Source organism: Momordica charantia (genome assembly GCF_013281855.1).
Source record: "Momordica charantia cultivar OHB3-1 chromosome 9 unlocalized genomic scaffold, Mcharantia_2.0 BLBB01000009.1, whole genome shotgun sequence".
Taxonomy (NCBI): Eukaryota; Viridiplantae; Streptophyta; class Magnoliopsida; order Cucurbitales; family Cucurbitaceae; genus Momordica; species Momordica charantia.
In genome coordinates, this window is record NW_028275167.1 from 6,410,188 (window position 1) to 6,436,877 (window position 26,690).

General features: G+C 34.6%; 3 protein-coding genes across 3 annotated transcripts; 2 read left to right on the forward strand and 1 right to left on the reverse strand.

Moving 5' to 3' along the window:
• On the forward strand, window positions 1-9,682 carry LOC111018487 (Ubiquitin carboxyl-terminal hydrolase family protein). The gene is made up of 2 exons (XM_022294593.2): window positions 1-1,361; window positions 9,543-9,682. Exon 1 carries the CDS (start codon window positions 125-127, stop codon window positions 1,331-1,333), a length of 1,209 nt encoding a protein of 402 aa, XP_022150285.2. The 5' UTR covers window positions 1-124; the 3' UTR covers window positions 1,334-1,361; window positions 9,543-9,682.
• A 176-nt stretch (window positions 9,683-9,858) lies between these two features.
• Window positions 9,859-10,708, forward strand: LOC148208886 (uncharacterized). Its single transcript, XM_088117724.1, has one exon. The coding sequence runs from the start codon at window positions 9,865-9,867 to the stop codon at window positions 10,363-10,365; it is 501 nt and encodes a 166-aa protein (XP_087973850.1). The 5' UTR covers window positions 9,859-9,864; the 3' UTR covers window positions 10,366-10,708.
• An 11,956-nt stretch (window positions 10,709-22,664) lies between these two features.
• LOC111018461 (adenylate isopentenyltransferase 3, chloroplastic) lies at window positions 22,665-24,177 on the reverse strand. The gene is made up of 2 exons (XM_022294556.2): window positions 24,017-24,177; window positions 22,665-23,923 (listed from the first exon to the last, which is right to left on the reverse strand). The coding sequence occupies exon 2, from the start codon at window positions 23,913-23,915 to the stop codon at window positions 22,920-22,922; it is 996 nt and encodes a 331-aa protein (XP_022150248.1). The 5' UTR covers window positions 23,916-23,923; window positions 24,017-24,177; the 3' UTR covers window positions 22,665-22,919.
• Between the last annotated feature and the right edge of the window lie 2,513 nt (window positions 24,178-26,690).

Below are 26,690 nucleotides of genomic sequence, written 5' to 3' on the forward strand. Positions count from 1 at the left end.
TCGCAATTCCCCGGTTATTTGCTCAAAAACCCCTTACAAGTTACAAGTTGCGATAGCTCGCCGTCGCCGACCCAAGAATCGCCGGAATCTCCGCCGTCGCAAAGTTCGCTTCCTCCTTCGAGGTATGCTCTTCACGCCCCGAACGCTCTTCTCTTATCTGCGCAGCTTCAGATCTGCTCAGTCGTCTTCCATAAGCCCAGAAATTATCTTCCAAATCAGATCAATTTCGAGTTTGAAGGTAGTTTGGCGTAAGGATCCCAGATTGGACGAAGCCATCGAGAGCGACAAGCGGTACAAACTATGCGCCCGGGTCGTGAGGGAGGTTCTCAACGAGCCAGGCCAAGTGATTCCACTCCGATATCTGGAAAAACGACGGCCGAGATTGCGCCTCAATGTGAAAATCGAGACGTTTATGAATCGGAATCCGGGTTTGTTTGATACTTACTATGATAGAATTAAACCTAAATCCGAACCCGTTTTGTTTATACGTGCGAGCGATCGGCTTAGGGAGTTTCTCGAAGAAGAGGAGAGGATTACGACCGAAAACGAAGCGTTGATCGTGTCGAAATTGTGTAAATTATTGATGATATCGAAGGATAAAGTGCTTAGCGTTGATAAATTGGTGCATGTGAAGAGGGAATTTGGGTTTCCGAATGATTTTCTGGTCAATCTGGTGCCGAAGTATCCGGAATATTTTCAGCTAGTTGGAAGTCCCGGAGAAGGCAAATCGTTTCTTCAATTGGTTTCGCGAAACCCTAATTTTTCGAAATCAGTAATCGAGACAAGAGCCGATGACGAATCCAGATTAACAGGCATTCGTGTTCGCCCCAATTTTGACTACAAGCTTCCTCCTGGATTCATCTTGAGGAAGGAAATGAGGGAATGGGTTAGAGATTGGCTAGAGCTAGACTACATATCACCATACGAGGACGTGACCCATTTGGCCCAAGCTTCGCCGGAGATGGAGAAGAGAACAGTTGCAGTTTTCCACGAATTGCTATCGCTTTCGCTACACAAGAGGATTCCGGTGCCGATATTGGGAAAATTTAGTGATGAGTATCGATTTTCAAACGCATTCTCCAGCATATTCACAAGGCATTCTGGGATATTCTATATGTCGTTGAAGGGTGGGATTGGGACGGGGATGCTCAGAGAAGCATATAAGGGTGACCAGCTGATTGATCGTGACCCATTGCTTGAGATAAAAGATAAGTTTGTGGAGTTGTTGGAGGAAGGATGGAGGGAGAGAGCTGAGTGGCGAAGGCAACAGACAAAACAACTCAAGATGGACATGGAATTGATGGCTGCAAGGGCTGTTCACCTGAAGGGCTGAAGTACAATGATGAGGATGACCCTGCCAGGTACATAAGATTTTGGGAAATTTTCATTTGTAATCCAATGAGGAACTTGAATAAGTTGTGAAATGAATGCTTTGCCTAGCTCTGTTTGTTTTTATGTTCTTGGTTAATGCAACTTCTGTTATAAGTGTTTGTATGGTATGCCTTGTGAATTTCTTGGGAAATATTAAGAGTGGCTTTTAAATAATTTGTTGTGTTTTCTCTTATCAAAAGAAAAAAAATTGTAGTGTTTGGCTACCAAGGGATGGCTCCATTGGCAAGAACTTAGGTCTCTTGGTCATACTGACATAGAGGTCTCAAGTTCAAACCTTCGAATGAGTTTAATACAAAGAATTTTTGATGTCTCCTGGGTCCGGGTCTTGGAGCTGGCGCGGGTGCCCTGGATTTAGGGGAGCAAAACTTGACTCCTAAAAAAAAAGAAAAGGTTGTAGTGTTTGGTTGCCGATTAAAGACTCTTTGATAACCAAAAGTTGTTTGAGAAATTCTAAAAATGGATAAAAAATATTTAAAGTGCTTCTAGAGAAAGCATTTAACTAATGTTACCTTACTTATATAATAAGTGCTTCACTTCAAAATACTTTCTTGAAAAGGCATTCTAAACACACTAAACCTTTCTATGGGGCTTTGGTACAAGGCTAAATTCTTGACCTAGAATTGGGTGGGTAGAGAACCTCTTAGCCCAGCACAAGTGCAACAAATTGGAGTCGAGAATTTAGGCTCCTCTTCTTCATAGATTAGACTATAACTCCTATGTCTTATTGGACATATCAATGTTATAATTTTGGACTTCAACTCAATCCTTATGATTTTGTAGGAAATTTAACCATAAAATTGTGTGGAGCCAGTTATTTGTTTATTTATTTTTGACATGGCACATTCTCATTGATGCCATTATAACAATATGCATGAGTCCCACTTTCATTTGAATTAGATTATTTTTAGCCAATGAAAATGTGATGGGTCTAAAATTAAGTGGGAGCTTTTGCTTAATGGTAAAGGGCTAAGGAGCTAAATTCCTTTTGTGTATATGGGGCATTGTGCATAAATGTTAATACTTTTGATACTCAAAATGTCTCCTTCTGATAGAGAAAATATATAAGAATGACCATGAGAACATTTTTCTGATAAAAAACAAACTGGGGGAGGAGAGCCTCAACCAAAGCTAAGAAGGAAGCTATGATTTTTCCCCCCAATTAGTATAATCTGAGGTCAAACAAAAAAGCTCTGACAATTTGGACCAAGGCATAGCAATACAAATAGCATGTTCCTAGGAAATGGAGAACGATCTTTATTTTTCCTATAAGAGTTTGTTGTTTCTCTTACCAAAAGGTCCAGAAAAAAAGCTCTGATGAAGTCAAACTACAAGGTTATGACTCTAACTCTTTAAGGATGCCTTTCAAAGCTGAGAAGAATTTTGGTCTTGTTAGGGAAAGTAGTGGATCAATTGGAATAGGTGCAGTCTGCCAAAATTGAGGGGCTGAAGATGATCTTGAACTTAATTGTTTGCTTTTTCGCAATGCACACTAGCTAGGGGATAAATAGCTTTTAGGGTTCCTTTCTCTGACTTTATTACTGGTGTGTATACTTATCATAAGGAGTTCCCTTGTAAATATTTACATTTCATTTGGGATAAGAGCCCTTCCAAATCGCACTTTCAGCATTTATTGGCAACTAAAGTTACTAGTTGAATTGTTAATATTGGCCACTTGTCTTTATTAGAGGTGAGAGTTGTGTTAAGAAGCAAATTTGTGATGGAGATCCATTTAAAGGTTTCCATATCACTGAGGAAACTCAACATCGTTGAAGCATCCATTAGAATCAAAAAACGCTAAGGATCTTACCTGTATAGGATCTACTTTATAGGTTGTACTACTTTGTCCTTTTGAGTTCTAGAAAGATCAAAAGCCACTATATGGCCCTCATTCCAATCAATTTCTTTTCCTAATCTGAGTCCTCTAGAAAGGGGTCCTTTCAGCCCCCTTCATAAGAACCACATAACTATACCAGAAAATTGTAAATTTCCAGATTATTCAAACACCACCTCCCCTCTTGAGGTAGTCTCCTAAGAAACTACCTTTTTAATTACTTACCAATTAGTCATATCATTATTATTATTTTGCTTCCAAAACTCATCTTGTTGTCAAGGTGTGTGGGTCAAGTGATGGTGCTTGAATAACGCCTAACTCCTCCCACCAACCTCTTCTCCCCCCAAAACTGTCCCACTACCAAAACCCAAGGACTCTGCTGAACAACCTATCACTGCTGACCCTTTGAACATAGACTTTGTTGACAGCAATATGGCTAAGGCCTTCTTCTCCCCTGACCGCTTCAAGCAATATCTCGACAATTGTTTGCAAGAGATGGGCCTTTGCATCACGACTATCCCCCCGACGATCCCACCGCACATACCACAACCAAAACCACATAAAAATAAAGCTGGTTCCAGGGAACTAAAGAACCTTTCTTCCACCATCAATTATGAGAAGAGGAAGACTATACTAGGGGGGCCATCTACTGTTAAATGAAGCTTCTCTCTTGGAATGTCAGAGGTTTGGGCTCATGGAAGAAAAGAGCCCTCATAAAGCAGTCCATCTCCCGTATTAATCCAAATCTTGTCATTTTACAAGAGACAAAACTCGCTTCTGTCGACCCCTTCATTATCAAGTCCCTTTGGAGCTCTCATGGGATTAACTGGTCCACCCTCAATGCTGTGGGATCTAGTGGAGGGATTCTTTTTCTTTGGAACGACCCTGACTTCACCGTAGCTGAGATCATTGAAGGTGTTTTCTCTCTCTCTCAATTAATTTTTGTCTTGCTGATGGCTTCTCGTTTTGGATCATAGGCATCTATGGTCCCTCTACCATAGAGACCCGCCATTGTTTATGGAAAGAGCTTCAAGATCTCTCCTTCCTCTGTGAGGAACAATGGATTTTAGCAGGGACTTCAATGTCTCCAGATGGTCTTGGGAAAAATCTCATGGTAGGCCCCTCACTAGAAGCATGAGGCTCTTCAACTCCTTCATTGAGACTACTGGTCTTTCGGATATCCCTTTGAGCAACGGGAAGTATACATGGTCCAACAACAGATCCTTCTCCCTTATTGATAGATTTCTTCTATTTCACGGATGCATCAACAGATTCGGTTTACCCTTGGCCAAAAGAATGGACAGAACCACCTCAGATCACTTCCCTATCCTCTTAGACTTTGGCCAAAACAATTGGGGTCCCACTCCTTTCAGATTTGAGAATATGTGGTTGTCTCATAAATCTTTCACTCCTTTTCTCGAAAGCTAGTGGAGCCACAACCCCTCAGTTGGGTGGCCTGGACATGGTTTGATGATGAAGCTCAAATCCCTCAAGTTTGCGTTAAAAGTTTGGAATGCAGAACATTTCGGCCGGCTGCAATCACATAAGGACAACCTCACAAAGGCCATTAGCTCATTTGACGAGTTGGAAGAAAACACCCCTCTTGCCCCAACACAAATCATGGATAGAAACAAGGCCGGAGAAGACCTCCTTGCACTTTTTTTTTTAGATAAGAAACATTTTATAGACAGAAGGCACAGAGCCACAAAAAAAACAGCCTAAGGGCAGGGGGAAGAGGGCTCCCCCTCCTACAAACTAATGAAGAAAAGCTTTCCAATCTTGCAAAATCGACGAGAGGCTGTAATTACAAAAGAGTTTTCTATGCCTATAACACCACCAAGAAGTGTGTAACTGAACTGTATTACAAAAGTTTTCAAAAGAAGAAGACTTGTCCTAAAAAATTCTATTGTTTCTTTCCATCCAAAGATTCCAAAAGAGGGCTCTAGCGGCACAATTCCACAAAATTTTGGCTTTTCCTTTGAACGGCCAACCCCGCATAGCTTCATTCATCCACCCTTCAACATTCTGAGGCATGCAACTGGAGTATCCAAAGATTTGAAGAAGAAAAGACCACCCTCGGAGAGCAAACTGACAGTGAAGGAATGTGTGATCTATGGATTCCTCGTTCTGTTTGCAAAGAACACAAACAGAAGGGGAAATAACCCAATTTGGACATCTTCTCTGGAGTCTGTCTGCTGTGTTAACCGCCCTGTTTGCTAGAGTCCAAAGGAGGACTTTTACTTTCTTAGGGACAGAGTATTTCCAAAGAAGAGAGGTAACAGACGGACTCAAATGTGGAGTGTCTTCAAACAGAATTTTTAAGCCTGATTTCACCGTGTAAGCACCAGAGGGGTCTAGAAACCAGCCCACTTTATCAGCACCTTCTCCTATCTGAGTAGTATCTAATCTACTCATAATATCTGCCCATCCTCCTACCTCTCTGTCAAAAAGACCCCTCCTTAGGCCAAGATCCCAGGCGAGTTGCTCATCATTCCAACAATCTGCAACCGTGGACCTCCTTGCACTTGTTGCACAAGAGGAGATATTTTGGCGTCAACGGTGCAAACAGTTATGGTTGAAGGAAGTGGATTAAAACACAAAGTTATTTCATAGATTTCTAGACAACAAAAGGAGAAGAAGTACCATTTCTGAAATTCTTTCCAGGGCAGGCATTAGCCTCACTCACATCAATGACATTGAATATGAGTTCATTGATTTCTACACTTCTCTCTATTCTAGAAAGGAAGGTTACAGGTGTTGTCCATCCAATTTACCATGGGACTCGATCTCCATTGAACATAGAGACATGTTAGAACAAGAACTCACAGAGGAAGAAATATGCAAGGCTGTCTTCTCCCTTGGATCCGACAAAGCCCCGGGACCGGACGGTTTCACTGCGAAATTTTTCAAAAGATCTTGGAACATCATCAAGTCCGACATTCTAGTCTTTTTCCAAGATTTTTTCAAAAATGGTGTCATCAATGCTGCCCTTAACGAGATCTACATCTCCCTGATCCCTAAGAAAAAAGGTGCTAAGACGGTCCATGACTTTCACCCTATCAGCCTTATTCCATGTGCAAAGTGATTGCTCAAGTCCTCTCCGAAAGGCTCAAGAAGGTGCTGCCTAGCACGATTACAGAGTACCAATCAGCCTTTGTTGAGGGACAACAGGTTCTTGACTCCTCTCTCATTGCCAACAAGATCGTGGATGAATGGAAAACCCAGAATTTCGAAGGTGCTGTGATTAAACTAGACCTTGAAAAGCCTTTGATATGGTTGATTGGGACTTCCTAGACACTGTGATGCTACACAAAGGCTTTGGGACAAAATGGAGAACCGTGCATGTATCTCCACAACGAGCTTCTCCATCATAATCAATGGCAAGCCTAGGGGCAAGTTCACAGCAACCAGAGGCCTAAGACAAGGGGATCCCCTTTCCCCTTTTCTCTTCATTATGGTCACTGATGTCCTAAGCTGCTTGCTCACTTTTGGAGAGAACAAAGGTCGGATTAAAGGATACGCCTCTAAATGTGGTTTAATTAAGATTAACCATCTCCTATTTTCAGATGATACTATCCTTTTTACGAGCAAGGACCCCACCAAGATTATAAATCTCCATAAAATCATCAAATCTTTTGAGATTGCCTCGAGCCTCAACATAAACTACAACAAGTCCAGTGTCCACGGTGTCTCCATTGATCCACAGATTACTTCTCTCATTGCTACAGCTTGGGGCTGCAAATCCGAAGCATGGCCTTGCACATACTTGGGTCTCCCTTTGAATGGTAATCCTAAAAAGGATACCTTTTGGCGCCCTATCATTGAAAAGATACAGAACTGATTGAGCAGATGGAGCAACCTTTATATCTCCAAAGGTGGGAGACATACCATTCTGCCATCAGTCCTATCCAACCTTCCTACTTACTATTTATCCCTTTTCAGTTTACCAAGGAAAGCCGAAGATCAGATCTGCAAGCTTTTTCGGGACTTCTTATGGGAAGGCTCATCCAACAATGGTAAGCCCCATCTTGTTAACTGGAAGCAAGTTCAATTGCCCTTAAAAGAGGGTGGTTTGGGAGTGGGTAACATCAAGCATAAGAATACTGCTCTCCTCTCCAAGTGGATTTGGCAGTTTATCAGTGAAAAACATCATCTATGGAGGACACTAATAGCAGTTAAATACATGAGAACTTCATCTAATACCTGGACCTTCTCTAGTAATACTAGACACAAAGGTCCTTGGTCTTCTATCCTTAATCATTCACATCTCATAAAAGACTTTGCTCTATGCAAGGTAGGGGAAAACAGCCACTGCTTATTTTGGAAGGATAGATGGCTTCCTCAAGGGACACTCAACAATCTCTACCCGAGACTCTACACTATCACCACTAATAAGGATGCTAGAATCATCGATCTTTGGTCTAAGACTTCCTCTTCTTGGGATTACAGCTTCCGCAGACCACTAAAAGATGATGAAATCGATGGTTGGTTGATACTTTCACAGATCCTTAAAGCTTTTTCCCCCTTCTCCACGAGAAGATTTGTGGACTTGGACACTGGAACTGAGCAAGTCATTCACCACCAGCTCTGTTTTCAAGCATCTGACCACTTGCAAAGGCACGCCCGCCCTCTACCCATCCCTTTGGCAAGGTAATTGCCCCAAGAAGGTGAAGTTCTTCTGCTGGGAACTAAGCCACAGGGCTTTGAATACATTCAATCGGATTCAGAAAAGGATGCCTCACATCATGCTCTCCCCAAACTGCTTTCATCTCTATTACAAGGCATCAGAATCTCCGGAACACCTTTTTATCAGCTGCAGTTTTGCTACAAATTTCTGGGGGATCCTTCTATCTACTTTTGGATGGGAAACAACACTCCACAACAAGCCATCCATTTTCCTAGATTGTCTTTTGGTGGGTCACCCTTTCACTAAGCACTGCGCAACTCTTTGGACACTCTTCATCAGAGCCTTTCTTTGGAGTTTATGGTTAGAGAGGAACAACCGAGTCTTTAACGACAAATCTCTTCCTTTTGATTTTTTTTTTGATAGAGTTACTGTTTTAGCTCTTGGTTGGTGTAAGAGCTTCCACTCCCTCTTCAATTGTTACACTCTAAACGACCTTATCTTAAATTGGAAGGTGTTTTTATAATTTTCGTTGTGACCTTTTTTATATTTCATACTATCGATGAAATACTCGTTTCATATAAAAAAAAAGAATAACCACCATTTACATTCATGGGCATAATTGATGATCTGTCCCTTTCCCGATCATTTCTGAATGAGAATAATTCCAAGATGTTGTTCAACAATGGAATCATCAATCAATCTCTCAGAAACACCTTTTGCCAATGGATCCTCGGCCAATAAGGAGTGCAAAAATTGAAACTTTCCTGGGTTTCTTCATGAGCACTCCAAGATGAAATGCACATCTCCATTTCATTAGTTCATGATGGTATAACTTCTTGATTACTGGAGCCAGTCTTGAGGAAATCACTAATATTTTCTTTCAGGCAATTCTTCCCATTCTAAATAGTCCAGAAGTGGAATGTTCAAATTAGCCTTCAGGCAAGTAGGATGTGAATGGCCTAGCATAACGAACTTTGAAATTCTGTAGCCCCTATTTATTCACCTCATACCCAACATCAGAAATGTGTTGTACTCTCAAACTACCTTCAGAAATGGCTTCGAGCTCTTTGGAAGAGGAGAAATCTACCTGGGTTTTACTCACATCTGCTACAATTGCTCCCAAATTATAACTATGAGCCTCAACAATTCATTGAGCCATACTGCTCCAGGTCGAATCTTGCACCCTAAACCATTCTGGGATGTAGTGTAGACCATGGTATCTATATTCTAGCCGATCTACAGAGTTCTGTGAACTATCGATTTAGAAGTCGTCTTCACTATGCCTATTATACATGATTTAATTGATGATATGAAGTACACGATGGATCATCCACCACTTTTTCCACATATTTAGCATGTTGCCAGGAAAATTATGGCCATAGTGTGTTTCTATGAGGTCGACACTTCAAGTAAACATTTAATCATTAAATGCAAAGCAAATGACTGAACACATTCATTTTCTGGTTTTATATTGTTCATGTTACAAGTGATGCAAGGAAAAAAGGTTTAAGTTTTCGGTTTTCCGTGGATGGAAAATCTTCTCATCTGATTACTAATAGAAAATTTCTTAAACTGGATTTGTAACCCCTCGAAATAGAGATCAGTTTTTATATGCTTGACTGCTTCATTTACTCTTTGAAGCTAAAAAATAACTACTTTCTTTCCTCTAAGAGTTCAATATTTTGCTTGCAGGAATGAACTCAACAAGATTTTGATGAAGGTTATTCACACATCCATGGGATTTATTTCAATTCTCGTGTGCCACCTACCAAACTGGTCTCAAAATGAATGAGGCCATAACAAAATACCAACCAAACAAAACCTAAAACCTGATCTGTTGGTAACTGGCTTCACTCCCACAAGAGAAAAAAAAATGCAAAACAAACACTGACCCTGTGATCTTATGAATTCTGTACTGTATAAATACAATGGGTATCAGTCTGCTACAGCTAGAAAGCCTTCCCAGGTACCTGTGTTCTTGCTTTGACAAGGAAAAGCTAGATAGGCTGCTTGAATGGCGAGGTCCGGGATCCTCGTACTGGTATTAGCGCTGTTCTTGGTGCTGGTTACCAACACAGAGAGTCAATGGCAGCCGCCAGAGGTGCCAGAGGTTGCTCCCCCTCCGCTCTGCGCCTCCCAGATAGCGCTAGTAAACTATGCCTGCGGAATGCTGCCTTACACCCCAGTGCTGCCAACTCCGCCTTCACCACCATCACTCTTTGATAACCATGAAACCCAATGCCCTCAGCCCAGCATCCGCCCCCGCCCCCACCCCCGCCCTCGCCCCCACCACAGGCACCGGCACAGACACGAGCAGAGTCACCAGCTCAAGCTCCCGATGTCACCAATGGAGGAGAATTGTTGCAAGTGGGTGCAGCAGTTGGATAGTGTATGCGTATGCGGGCTGCTATCCCGCTTGCCCGCCTTCCTCGAGAGGCCTCAGCATAACTTTTCTATTACTGTTGGCGGTTCTTGTGATGCTACATACTCATGTGGAGGAGGGATCAAAATCTAAGAAACATTCTTCTGCTCATTCTTGAGTCAAGAAGCATTGTTTATCCTTCTTAGTGTTGGATTTTCCTGCCACAACTTTTTAAACTAGAAATTTTCTTATGTTGTTTTGATGGATTTTAGTATAAAGATATGGTACATGGAAATCAAACAGTTCAAAAAAATACTTTTCCAATGGGGGAAGTGCCCTTTTTACCATAGGATATAGACCACAATAGTTAGAATGATATGTTGGTTCTAGTAAAGTTGAAAACCAAAGATGTATGAGGAGATAATCATATTTCCATGTTAAAGTTCCTTTATCATATCTTGTTTTTCAATGTATTGCCCTAATTTTATTGCCCCAAGTGAGCCATGAGCAAGTCTTTTGACACTCTATGAAACAACTCTTCAACTATCATATATATATATATATATAGTACACCAAAAATAGTAGTACAATATTGGATTTATTTATAGGAATGGACTAATAATTGATATGTACTTTCCAAAATTTTAAAATAAGAAGTTATAAGTAGATGATTTGGCTGAGCTATGGTAGTGTTGTTGTTGCTTGTGCAATTGACGAAAGTGGGAGGTGCAGAAGTGAAAGAGGTGAAGGTAGCTATTAGTGCTTCCAGAGCAATCAATCTCGAAAAATAAGAGCACAATCGATGAAACATAATCTTGGTCAGACAAAATTTGTTTCACATGTCAGTTGTGATTCACATTTTGGGAATCAAAAGACGAAAGAAAAAAAAAGTCAAATGCAAAGAACAATTAAAGTGAGAAATAAACAAAGCTTTGTTAAGTTCTAACTCTTATACCAATTTTCTTTGAAAAATAAAAAGGCTAAATTGAAAACTAAGACTAATAGAAGACTTTTCACACAAATATGTCTCCATTAAATTCATAATCCAACTTATCTATAAAAAAATAACAAAAATTACAATGAATATAATTGATTGAACACATAATCAAAACTATTATATATCTCCCAAGAATTTTCCAATGATTGTTGGATGTTGACAAGCTCACTTACTATGTAAATAATATATATATCTTTTGTGCATGATATAAGTGGTATTGGTATAATGATATTTGTGAAATTAGGCACAAATCCGTCCTATGATTTGTAAAACTTTGAAGTTGTAAAATCTAGAAATCTTTTTTTCTCAAAAAAAAAAAAAAAAATCTAGAACATTTTGGTTCATCTAGCTCGTTTGCATAGTTTAGGTTGATCTACCTACAACTTTATTTTTCATTTTCATATTCATATTGATACAACGATAAATTCTATGTTTTGTAACCTATTTAAAAAACATAAAAAAATATAACCAAAATTAAGATTTAAGAACCCTTCTTTGTTTTCAAAATTGTCAATGACTTCAAAAGAGATTTTTGAAAATGAAAAATTTAGATGAGATATCCTTGCAAACAAGGATTGACATTTATAAATAAAAAAAAAATAAAACTATTATCAAACATCATCCTACTTTTTTTTTTTTTTTTACCAACCCACGAAATAAAATTAGTTGATTAATAAAACAAACCTACCTAACAATATTGAAATATATGATTTTTATCAACTTGTAAATTTTGTTCTTTCTATTTTTTTATATATATTAAGGGTTGGAAAATATAGAGAAAACTTAAAAATCTTAACAATTTAATATATTTGTTTTAAATTTAAGATGAACTAAGAGTGAGACAACTAGTTCTTCACTCCATTTTCTATGTCATTGACTTGTTTAACCAAAAAAGAAACATGATTTATTTCCTTTTTTTTAGGCTTGCAATCTCGAGAGTTTGAAGTTTTTCAGCAATATTTTCTTTCAAACTTACAAGTTAGAGCTATATTCACGTGGACAATTTTACATACATATGGATGGTTATTTTCTATTAATTCTTAATTCATTATATTGTTTAAAGTTAAAAGACTAAATTGAGGTGTTAAAGGAAGATTTTAAAGATTAATATACCCTCAACTTTTGTTAGCTAAATAGTGGTATTTGAGTTTTTTTGTTTTTTTTTTCTAATTTTGTCCCTTTTATTTTTAAAACTTCAATTACTCTCATATATTTTTAAAAATTCTCAATCTAAATAGTTTATTCTCAAACATCACCATGGACAAGGCTTTCTTTGCCCTCCCATTTTCATGGTTTTGTGTCAGGTTTTTATCTCTCTCACTTTCAATAAATTATTTTTTAAAATGTAATTATTTATTTTATTTCATTAACATAAATTAAAATTAGTCAAAATATTTAAATTAAATTTATAATTAATAAAACAACATTAAAAATTTACCTAAATTAATGATTCTATTGTAATAGTTTATTAAAATATATTTTTATTTTTTTAATAAAAAATGTAATAAATTGATGCTATTGATAAAATAGAAATGATTAATTTTGTTAAACACATTTCTTTAATGATAATTATTAAGAATGATTGTTAAATAAAATCAACTAATAAATTTAGATATATTGTTTATAATATATTTATGATGAGTGAAACTTAAAATAATTTTAATATTTTAACTTAATAAATATATATTAATTAATGTAAATTAATTTGATTAATTCTGAAGCATTATACACCTATATTATTTTGCTAAATGTGTATATATTGAATTTTACACAAATAACATTTACTATTAATTGTTCAATTCATCATTATACTAAATTGTCAATATAGCTAAATTGTCAATTTAAAATTTAGAATGCTAATATAAAATAATTTATAACTTAAAATTATTAAATTTATATAATTTATTTTTACTTAAATATTATTAATTATTAATTAATGTTTACAATGACATAAAATGCATATTTCTAAAGTAATCACACAAAATAAATAAATAAATAAATAAATAAAAATATATATATATATATAATTTATTTTCTAATCATACAAAATAAACATATATATAATTTATTTTCAAACATCTCTTCGGCATCTTAATCTCGGACATATATACAACCAAACACAGTTATCTTCGATTCTCAAGCATCTTATTCACAGATAAATTAGTCTCAGACATCTTAATCTCAGGCTATCTTTTGAAACCTTCAACCAAACGGCTACTCAATCAATTGATAGAAATCTAGAAAAGAAAAAAAAAAGGTCTATCAAAAGAAGAAAACTGAAAATTTATACTAATTTTTGAGAAATTTGGTGGAAGGGTTGGTAACTTTCATCTTCTAGACGATCCTTTTCCTCCTTGGTAAGTTTGGTCAATTTATTAAATATTATAAGGTAAATTTATAATCATAATTTTAACCTATACTGACCGTGAATAATTAAATTAAAAAATGTTAAAATATAAAAGACTAAATTGAAACATTTTAAATTATGAGAACTGAGAAACTGAATTAAAAAACGGAAAATATAAGGGACTGAATTGAAATTTTTTAGAAAACAAAAGTCTAAATTGGAAAAAGATATTAGGACTAAAACACAGCTTTAGCAAACTTTTAAAAATTTAAAAAAAACCAATTTAAAAGTAATAATAAAAAATTAAAATCTAGAGATAAAAATTACTATTTAAAGCTTTTAAAGAGAGAAAATTGGGGAATGCCTTGAGTTGGGGTAGGATGATGGGACAATTGAAAGATGGTTTTGATTGATTGAAAAAGGATTCATTACAAATCTCTATCCTTAGTGCAACATGAGTCAAAGCTTTGAGCAACTTGGTTTAATTTGTACCATAATTATATATGGTGAGTGTCCAAATTTTCCAACTCCATCACCTTTAATTTTCCTTTTTCTTTTAATACATTCTTCAATAAAATATGATAAATAAATGCAAAATCACACAACCTCTACACATTGAATTCTAAGATCAATGTAGAATTGTCAAATTTAAAAGAGTTGAGAATCCTTTTTGAAATTGATTTAGAATTTCAAATAGTAAATGAGGGGTTTCACGGTTTCTATCCTTTAGAAGTAAGAGGTGTCCTTTAAGATTGTCGGTATATTTAATTAGGGGTTATCTAATAAAGGCTTAATCAACCAGAAATATAGTAAGGATTTTGCTTAAAAGAATTTTGTCCGAACAATGGTCTAAATTGTGATGAATACCCAAATTCGATGAGATTTACCGAGAAAAAGAAATCATTCCTCACATTAAGAACATATATTTCAAGTATCATGAATCAATTGATAGAAGAGATACACAACTTTTAACATGGATTATGAAAACGATGAAATTAAGGTAGAAGTTATCAATTTGATGTAACTTGATGCACTCCGTATTAGTTATATGAAGTATATCACTGATTGATATATTTTATATACGAAAAACTAATATACCTTAATATACTTCATACTACGTATATCGATTAGTTATAACTGATATGCTTTATATGAAATACATTAGTATAAGGTAAATGAACTATAATTAATACACCTAGTATATAGTACATCAAGGTAAATCAGTAATTTACATACCTTGTATTTGAAGTATATCACTAATATCATATGTTTGAAGTATATCAGTGATATGTTTGATATATCGTATATGAAGAATATCAAGGTATATCATATCTACATTGATATGCTTCATATAAGATATATCAAATATATTCCTTGGCATTATACAAAGTATATCAATAATATACTTCAAACTGCTATAATTGAACGTACCACATGCTAGCTAATATCAATCAGAACTGATTTACCTCCTATGAAGTGCCTTAATCATAGCCGATATGTCTAGTATGAAATTGATATACCTCACACAAGGGTATAATTGGAATAAAAAAAACGAAAAATAAGATTTGATATAGTTTAACTTATTTACAAAATCCAAAAACTATTGCTATATTTACAAATATGGCTAAATAATTAGCTACTCATTACAAATCTCCATAGAGAGGTAGTATAAGTTGTTTAATGAAAGAGAATCTCCATCCACTAATTTCTCATATGAGTTGAGTTGCATTGCATTACCTCAAAATCTACAAGAAATGAGCATCTAAGATTTGCCCACTAATAATGACAAAAGAGGATATTGCTTTTGAAAAATCTTTCAATCTTTTCCCACATAAAAAGCCATTGATTAAGAGCACAAAGCATGATGATCCATCTTTTCTCTTTTACTTATTCAAATCAAATTACGCCACGTTCCTCACTCTTCCTCCACATATATTTCTATTTCATTTTTCTCTAAAATACCTAAAATTGTTATATATATATATCTTTACAGGATCTATTTCAATCAAAATGTTAAATTTTTTTGGACATGTTGGTGTTTTCTACTACCATATTTGCATGAGAGGTGAGTTGAAATTTCTACAAAAGTGTCGGGCAACGTATACAAATAATATCAACAAAATATCATTAATATGGACATAATATTAATACTAATAATTTTAAACTTATTTGAAAAGAGTAAAATGTTTATTTTTCATGAATTTCTTATTTTTATAGTTTTTCCAGAAATATTCATAGTATTTACATTTACTTTGATTTTTTCATAAAATTGAGACATCGATATCTACATTTACAACTTTGATCTCAACGTTGTAAAGATATTAATATATTTTTCTTTGTATGTATGGTAGATCTATAATTTTATGTTAGAACTTAAATAATTTGATTAAGTTGCAATTATGATAATTTCTTGAAATTATTATTATTGTTGGATAAATTCAAATTTATAAAAGAAAACGAATTTTCAACCTTTACTAAAGAAAATTAACCACTTTTTAATTTCATTCCTAGTCTTAAAAAAAATCAATCAAATTCCTAATGATGTAACAAGAGCTAATATTTTTTTTAATATTCAATATCCACACTTTACCCCGATCTAATTTAAAACACAATTGACCGTGTTCAAATTCAAAGTTCACAATCCAATGACTAAAAGAAAACATACCTTGAACATAGTCGATAAGTCGATAAGACTTTTGTTATCAACTTGAAAATTAATGATTGGTCCTTCAATAATTTTATTTAAAGTACAATATGTAGAGATGGAGATCCGAACACACAAAGTTTAGTACCTTAATTTGTTCGTTCAGGTTGACCCTGAGTTTCATAGGGAGAAAAAAACATAAAAGACCGGTTTCATTATTTAGAATATCATTTAGATATATTGCATTTTTCTTTTCTAGTAACATGGGAGAGAGATTTGGTTGAAATTTTTTTTAAGGTCATCTATTATTCAATTTCAACAACATAACTAATTAAAGGAAGAGAAAAATTTTAGTACCGTCGTAGCAACTAAAATAATTGAAATGGTGGATCTCACGCAAGAAAATAGTTTCAAAATAAATACTTTTGGTCCCTAAAATTTGAAAATGTGTTCTATATAATAGTCCCCAAGTATTCTTGGACCGTTAGTTGACTTAAAGGAAAAATGATGTGGCAATTTAACAGGTGGCAGGACATTTATAAATTACTTTTTTTTAATGATTTGTAAAAAATATTAATTTTTAAATAATTTTGTTTTGTGAGGTGGCATTTTTTAATTTATTTTTTTATTCTTTGGTCTCTTCATCTTCTGGCTACCATCACTACTATCCATCGTCGTCTCTGTTGTCGTCCACTGCCGTTACCACCCACCGTCGTGCCACTGTTGCTGCCCACGGGAGAGAAGGAAAGCTCCTCCCTCTCTTCCTTGTTCCCTCTCTCTCCGATGGACTGCGAATATGGGCGACAGCAGGCAATGGCTGCGGTGGATGGTAGAAGGAGATGAATAGATCAAAAGAAGAGAGAAGGGGATAAAAAATAATAAAATTGTTTAAAAATTAATATATTTTTACAACTTGTTAAAAAAACAAGTTAAAAAAGTCCGGTCACCGCCATGTCATTTTTCCCTAAGTCAACTACTTAGGGACCAAAAGTGTTTATTTTGAAACTTAAGGGTCACGTTGACACATACTCTAAATCTTAAGGACAAAAAATGTTCATTTTGGAATTTCGGGGACCAAATTAACACCTTCACAGGACCAAAAATGTATTTTTCCTTTTGGCATTGAGGCAAGGATAAAATAACTTGAGAACTTTAAGATAAAATTACAGTGTTTGTTGACAACCATATGTTATATAGTCCTGCAGTTGTCAGATTAGTTGATGCACGGAAATTGGGAAGGACACTCACTAATATTAAAAGAAGAATAAACATTTTTCTTAGGTAGAGATTGAAGAACCAAATTTAATAAGTGTATAATGGTTAAACATTTTTTCACCTTCTTCCATGCAGTAGAGTTGGGGGTATTTAGTGCGGTTGTCACGGTAGATTTTTTGGAATACTGCCAAAAACTAGACACCAGTTTGGCGCCAATCAAAGTTTCTCCAAAGCTTTAAGTTAGTATTGAAGTAGCTCAAATAGAATTTTAGTGGGTAGCTATATTGGTTACTTTTTACTGAACATTGCTCCAATATTTATAAGAGTAATTCCTCCTTTCGACTGCTATTTTTCATGCTAGACCACATGTGGCCTTAGTGAGTAGCACACCTGTAGCAGCCATGGTGATTTATGATCGTCCTCTAAACTTTACCATGTGTTGTTATTACTGCATAAGTGAACACGTGAGAGTTATGCAGACAAGCTATATTCTTACCTTGACGCTATCTATCCCACGACGGCATGTCACGAGCGTACTTCTAAACATGTCATTGGCATACCACATGTTTCCACCAACTTACTGTTGGGATTAGTGGAGCCAAATCGACGTCGTAACGAGTCAGGGGCGAGTCGAATGAAAAATGGAAGAGGGACGTTGCAGGGTCATTAAAGTTGAGAGCACGGCGCCACGACGCTTTAACGAATAATAAAAAAAAATAAGCACATTTTGGTATTCACTCTGCCATGTTTGCAGCGTTGAGACGCTACATTGCTTAAGTTTTTTCTTTAGCTGTGGGGAACAAAACATTGCAGCCGATTTTGAGAGGTTTTGTGTAGCAAATCAGAGGCAACGGCTAGGTTGCTTTTTGTTGGGACCTCTAGAGAGTGAATATCTATAGGGATTGTTTGTATCCAATCTCATTTCAATAAAATTTGCATCTGATCGGAAGACTGAGCGTAACCCTTAACTACTGTGATTGGCTTAGATAACTGAATATAACTGTGGAAGGAAAAATTGTTTGGAATGTTTAATTTTTCCTACTATACCTTGAGGTGGAAGTTGGAATCAACCTACTAAGACAGATTCAAAATGGGTAGTGAGAATTTTTTGGCAAACGAGAATACCTTCAACCGTCTAACTGTAAACAGCGCCGCCCACTAGATTGTTGATAAAGTGTGGTCTCCCACGGCCGGTTGTGCGCGAGCCATGCGCGCTGCGTCATGTGGTTGACTGGATCCTCCTGCCGCACCGCCGCACGCCACGCACCAATAACACACTACTGCCCTTGCTTCATGCTTGATACATCCAAGAATCTCTTTTTGGATCTAAAAATAATAATAATAATAATAATAAAGATTTTTGATCTTCTCTCCATTCAATTATTTATACCACTTTTTTTTTCTTCTATAGAATAGAAAGTCAGAACTTTATTTCTCTATATCCCAAAGGCACTTGTACCTGTCCAAAGCTCGGATCGTAAGACATCAAAGACTTTTGATATTAAGCTTACCAAAAGATTAGAATTTCAAACCTCTAAGTCAGTATAACCAAGAGCTCCGAGCTCCAAGTCCTTGCCAATTGGACTATCTCTTGGGGCGTTTCATTTGTTTTGATGTAAATGCAATGCATTATGTTATTTTTTTTTTAAGATTGGAGTCATAATGAGATTAGTACAACTCATCAGTTAAGACATCTTACTATTTTTCTTCATGTCGAATGTTCAAATTCCACTTCACGTTTTTCTGTACTAAAAAACTATAAATTTAGTTGTAAATTGAGCATAGTTCAGTGGTTAAGATATATTGATAATTTTGTTAAAGGTAGAAAGTTCCTAATTCCCACTCAACGCTATGTTCTCCAAAAAGAAAAAAGGCTTTAATAGTTGTTATGTTTATTTTGACCCTAAACTTTAATAAATTTTGATTTACCATATTGAACTTTCTATTCTGATTTTATTAAGTCTATACTTTCAACATTATTATCTAAATGTGTTGATATGACATGTTAATTGGACTACAATGAGTGATAATTTGGAGTCTTGGATTTTGACTACATCCTTGAACTTTTGAGATTGATTTTAATTAGTCTATATACTTTTAATATTGTTACTTGAATATTGACATACGTGCTGATTAATTGGATAAATAAGTGATGACTTCATATAATGTAATAATGAGGGATACAAAAATGTAGGCTAGATGGAAAAATGGAGGGATTACTAAATTTTATGATTTGACCACCTATATTATAAAATAGATACATAAAAAAAATTGGATTGATTAGATTGAAAGAAGGGCATGTTGCAATTTAAGTAGACTAGGTTGTAGTTTAACTTTTTGGATCTTAAGTTTGTGATGTGCAACGAGACAACGTGTTATCGGTAGATTCTTGCATTTTTGAAATACAAGAAAAATCTAAGAGTTTGGATTTAATGGTTAATTTTAAATTGATTGAAAGGTGATTGACTCGCTCATATTGAAACGTAATTTCAGATTGTTTCGAATTGATATTGAAAGAGATATTTGCTATTTGTTAATGCAATGAATTTGCTTCGAATGTGTTTATTCATACATTTTCTTTTATTAATATTACAAAATTAGAGTAAAATTTGTCGAGGGTACAAGGTGTGTAAACAAAGTCCCACATTGATTAGGGAAGAGAGTGATCCATGGTATTATAGACGAGGATAATTATCTCCATTAGTATTGTGAGGTCTTTCGGGTGAAACCAAAAAATCGTGAGGGTTATGTCCAAAACGGACAATATCACAGTTAACTAACATTTAGACAAAAGAAAAATATCAAAAAAAGAAAAAAAAAAAGTAAACCTTGAAAACATGTTCCTCTCTAGAAAAGATATAGATCCCTTCATTGTATGTAGAATGAAATCCACTTTTTAAAATCCATAATTTTCCTTATATTTCAAAAGGATCCAAATAATTCTTTAAAAATGACATAATTAATTTTCATAAATAATTAAAAATTAGTCAATTAATAACATCTAGTTGATGCTTGATTCATAGGGTGCATTTGTATTTTTTGTCCCAAAAGATGCAATAATTGATAAAGTTTAATCTATATGTCATTTTCACATTGATCTCATAATCACTAGACTCCTATGTGACATCAAAGATTAAAACTATTGCTTCCTTAACTTTGTACAAGAGAGCCAAAAATCATAGGGGATCACTTAGAGACACATAGGTGTCGAATCAATAATTATGATGGTACGACGAACAAATTTTTTTTTTTACAAAGGCAATTGGAGGTGGAGAATCGTACATACCTAATGGGACATTCAAACCAACTCATTATTGTCAAACGTGACGCTGATGTCATGGGACTTGCATTAATAAATTGAATAATAGTTACTAAACATGTCAGTCTGAGTTTTGTTCAATGAGTTAAATCTTCTATCTCCAAATAAAAAAAAAGTTATGAGTTTGAATTTCTACTTCCATATGTTTTTGTATTAAAAAAAATAATCACTAAACCTGATAACAGGTTCGAGAGCTTATTGGAAAACTCTTTTTTCAAAAAATTAATTGAAATTTGTTTTTTTTTTAGATTGGTAGTAATGTTTTATGGTATATTGCCAATACTATTCACGAACTTATAGTTTTGAAAGATAAATACATTGGTGAGAATATATAAAAAGGAAAATAAGGGTAAATTTAATAATTTTCTTTTTATTACTTTTACATACAAATCTAACTTTTTTCTATTCATTAGTTAATTAAATAGCATTCCGTGTCTTGAGTTTGAATAAAAATTTCGACTTTTTAGTTCAACAACTAATACGTGGGGTAGAGATTCAAACTTCTGATATTTTCGTAGATAGTATACGCTTCAGTTGAGCTATGCTCATATTAATAATATTAATTTTGAATTAAATGGTCAAATATATATATAAATGATAATATGATGAAGAATGAAACTAACATTATGCAAAGTCGACTAAACATAATTCAATTATTAAAACTTATATTTTCAACCAAAAGATAATGTCAGAGGTTCGAAGCTGCACCCTACATGAAGTACTGAAAAAGTATTATGCAATCATTTGAACTCAAATCCTTCTGCTCTAATATATATATATCAACCCATCATTAGACTCAAAAGAATAACTTCTTAGAGTAGATAATTTTTTTTTGTGATCCTTTTAGTTAGTCATCAAAATGGGTAAGAAACAAGAAGCAAGAGAGTTCTAAAATTGAGTCAATAATGTCTAATATTGTTAGTAACAAAAAAAAAAGTAGATTTAGGATGAGAACAACCAAACAAGTAAGTTACCTTTAGGAAAGTGTAGATTAGGGCAAGGTTTTAAATATCGATGGAAATGTTGAAATCTCAATTTCATGAAAATATCGATAAAATGTATGAATATTTCTGTAAAAGTTATAGAAATTAAAAACTTTTAAAAAATATTTAAATTGACAAATAAACATTTTCATATTTATAAATAATTTAAAAAATAATTAATATTAATATTATGTATATATAGTGACATTTTGTTGATATTTTTCATATTTTATCGATTTTTTTATACTAGGATGGTAATATCGATTTACCTCTTATGTCGATGTTGAACTCATGAAAACATTGACAGATCGATAGATATGTCGACGGATGTTTAGAACCATTGATTAGGATGAAGATATATATATATTTTTTTTTTCACTTTTTTTTTAAGTACAAAAAGTTAATTAAAAAAGAGATTTGATAATTCTGGAACCATCTTGAAAAGTTAATTTGAGAAAGAAGAAGCATATCTAGACGTGTTTGTTTATTTGTTTATTATAGGAATCTTTTGTGATAGGAAGAGTGATAATAATTATGAGCTAATCATTCTTATGGAGCAATAAAATAAAATATATTGTTTCGTCAAAATAAAATAAAATATATTGTGGCTATTACTCATATGATATTCTTAAATCTATATTTGATTAAAAAATATTTTCTATCTTTTGTATTTTTAACTTTGTGATTATTACATTTTTAAGGTAGCAGTTTAGACCTATTCATCTCCAAAGTTCATCAAAATTTCCCACTGTACTAAAAAAAAAATAGAAATTTACCCAAATCATGCATTGTCCTGCAAACAAAATTTCATTAAAATGAAAGTTACACATATATATAGAACCATATCTTATAGTTGTAACCATTTACAAATGGTAAAATATAACTAAATTAAACCATTTTCACTCACCCCTTCACCTAGTTATTTGGTTTTAACTCAATGAATTACATTTGTCAAACATGTAAAACACTTTTAATTTGCAAACTGATATATTTGGAATGTATATATATAATAAATTCCTCTCTTGGTACCTTTTTTTTTCACTCAAAATTATGCTTTTTCTTGAATCTTTTACCATCCAATTTATATTTGATCTTGTGACATTAGAACTCCCTTCCTTTTTATTTGTTTGTCCCACACCCTCTTAATAAATCTAATATAGCCAAAAAGTTTTCTTCCATTGCACACCATTCTTGCTTTTCCTTCAAGGAGTTGCAGCTGCAATGGCTGCACTTCTCTTCCTCGGTATGCCGATGAGGGACGCCAAGGTCGTCGGGGCTTTCACCGTGAAGACGTTTTGGTGAAGAAATTTTTCGATTATCGCCATGCTCGGTGCCGCCACAAGCTTGTTCCATGCTTCCTCTGATTCTTTCCCTTGCTTTGTAAAGGCCTCTGTTGCATCCAATTGGTGTATCTTCCATCCCTTGACGTTTTTGAGCCGTTGGATTTTCCCTAATTGTCTCAATGCTAGCCTGCATGTGTGGTCCTTCACTTTTGATATTGCATCTTGGAGAAGTTTATCTTGAGTTTCTTCGTCTAGCAATGATTTGTATCGAAAATACGAGTCGAATTCAGGAACCCCGATTGCCCTTTTGATCCCACGAGAATAATCTCTGGCAGGATCAAAGAACTTTTCAGCCTCGTCGACCATTCCGTTCGCTACCATCTTGTCTACTCGTTTGGATACAAAGGAACACAATACAGGCATTGACACATCCACCCAAAGGAAACAACATTCGTATCTCGATTGAAAGTTTGGGTCGATTAAGGCTTCTATGTAAGAATTAGAGCCCCCAGCGATGATCGGGAGGCGATCGCGGGCGGCGATAGCGTCCAAGGAAAGCCCGGCCATGTCGGAGAAGTCGGTCGCCGAGAAATCATAGAAGGGATTGATTGTTCCGAGCAAGTGATGGGGCACTCCCTGTTGTTCTTGCTTGGTGACCTTGTTGGTTACTACGTCGAGACCCTCGTAGACTTGCATTTTGTCGGAGTTGATGACTTCCGATGAGAACCGGGTGGCGATGTCGATCGATAGTCGGGACTTGCCCGTGCCGGTGGCGCCGATCACAATCACCACCTTCTCTTTTTGCAGCTTCTTCTTCCAGAAATTAGGGTTGGTGTTTAGTCTTCCAGGGGGAAGATTTATCGAGGGTTGCTGAGTGATGAGCTGTTTGCTCATGAACATGGTGGCCATATTCATGCTTAAATCTAATATTTGATCATGAAAAAGTAAACCAAAATTAGCCAATCAAATTAAAGAAAAAAGTGAAGAATACGAAGAGAGAGAGAGAGAACTCTAACCTTTTGAGAGAGTTTGGAAATGAGTAACTTTGAATTTGAATTGTTGTCTTTTGAGTGATGAAATGTAAGAAGCAAAAATATTTGTTTTCTTGGAGGCAAAAGTGAAATGTTTAATACTCTCTAATTTCCTCTCCAAAAGTTTTGAAGTAAAATGATTACAATTGCAATGTCTTGTGGGTTATGGCTTTTATAGGCATATGATTTTGAAATGGGTCAAGATCTCTCTCTGTCTCCTCTCCTCTCTCTCTCTCTTATTGATATTCTTTTGGAGGCTTTCATTATATCTTTACACAAGAGCCTAGTTTAATAATAAATTAAATTAAACAAAAAAGAAAAATGTGTTCCTTTCCCAAATTTTACGTTTTAACTTTTCATATTCATGATATTTTCATTCGAAAAAATTAGGGAAAATAAATTAGAAATAATCAGCAAAATTTTTTGAGTATTTTATATATATTTTTTGAATTACGACAAAGTAAGCGGAGCATGTCCTTCATTTTTTCTTCCTTTCGTCTTTGAGTGATACGAGTTTTATAATAATATATGTTAAATAATCTAATAGAAAAATTGAAAATGGGTTGAAAATAAAGGTTCTTGGTGTGATTGATTTGATATGGCTATATGTGGTAGAGTAGTAGCAAATTGCATAAGAATATATGACTTTTTGGCCTTCACTAACTTGGGAATATTGAGTTTTAAAATGCCCAAAGATATAATTCAAAAACCCCTCATGGACTTGAAACCCATTTTGAAGTGCTTTACACTTTCCATTCTTTGATGTGATGTGATTGCCAAACTAATACCAACTTATTTCTTTTTAATTTTCCCCTCAATGAAATTACTAAAATAACCACAAAAACTTTCTGCACTCTACTTTCTAATATTGTTTTTGTTTGAACAAGAAAATGATCGAGTCTTTAGTGAAGTTCGTACGGATGATACCGACGAACAAAAGGATTAAAGTAAAGTTAGCACTCTAACACTCATCCGATCTATTCTCAAGAGAGAATATATTTTTGTGTAATTTGGGCAGAAGGTGAGGATCTCTATTTATAGCGGTGAGCTTTTGACAGGGTTTTCAACAATGTTCCAATGGCTCTCCGACCGCCCCAATAATTATGACGTATTTTATGAGATTATATTTGGTGCTTGCACCTGCCGACGCTCTTCAAGGTCGACTCGTCCTTTGAGAATACATCGGTCGAGATGCGAGATATAGTCTGACTTGGCATGAGTTGTAGAGCAACTTCAAATATACTAAACGATATGCCTCGTCCAGTTTTTCACTTCATCTAAGTGGATAGCAACTTTCGATATTGACACCTGGTAGGCAATTATTCAGCTCCAATAGTTCTACTTATACCAAGCTAAATTTAGAACCCTTTTAGGATTTTCTCTTTTATGATCATATGTCATATTGATTGGTACATTAATTTCAAACAGCTATATACCACACTAAAAAGTGCAAAAAGATATATATTTGATTTCGATACACTTAGGATCGAACGATCATAAGTAAAAGTCACTTCCTTCTTTTAGAGGTACTAGATTTAACAACTTGATGTGAAACATACATATATCAAAATTGAAACCGGATAATTTGAACCGCATAATCGTGATAATTGAGGAAAATTTCAGTCCTTTCGAGGTACAATACTTTTGTGCTTGAATATTTTTAGATGAAGTATAACGTTATTGCAGGTGCTGTGTGACAATCTTGAGATTCTTGGTTTATAAAAATGGCATAAATGAGATATGGACTCAAAAAGGGAATTTTTTTTTCTCTCTTTTAAGAGGAAAACCATTTGATTCCCTCCTCCAAGTTGTGACTTTGACAGAACCCCATGCCTATTCTAGATATGGTTCTGCCATAACATATTAAAAAGGGCAATTTAAAGGTGTATTAAAAAAAAAAAGGCACTGTTTAAAATTATTGTTTATCTAGTAATAAAATATTCTAAAGACATACAATTGTTTAAGCTGAAAATTAATTGGATTTTTTTTTAGTACAGCAAGTGGGATGGGGTCGAACTCATAACCTCTTAATTGGAGATATATATATATATGCAAATTCTCGCTGAGCTATGTTCTAGCTAGTACATAACAATTTTGGAGATATGGGGGATCGAACCTTTGACTTCATGGAAAAGAGGTATATGTCGATTACCGTGGAACTATGCTCGCAGTTTCAAAATTTAAATTAAGGAATAATTAAGCTCAATCAAACAAAATATTAAATGTGATTGATTAGAAGCTAAGTATTTGGTTAAAAGGGTTGAAAGATGCCATATGAGTACGACGGTAATAGACACTTACTCTTTCTCTTGAAGTCAGAGGTTGGAACTTCATACTCTAATATGTTGTACTAAAAAAAGGGCTGAGATTAGAAAAGGGAAAAGTTTCAATTTCCTATATTTCTTTCGCCAAACTCAATTTATATGACAAACTTAATGTCATCATATTTCTTTACCACTATTGTTATATGGAAACTAATGTTTAAATCAACTATTGAAATAAACAAATATATAATCGTGATATGAATCGATCAAATAAATTAAGGTTTAGTTTCGTTCACATAGGGTCAAAGTTCATTCCCTAAAAGAAAAAGAGAAGAAAAAGAAACTTTTCATACACGAACAATTTCTTTCTTTTTTTTTTCTTCTTCTCTTTTTCT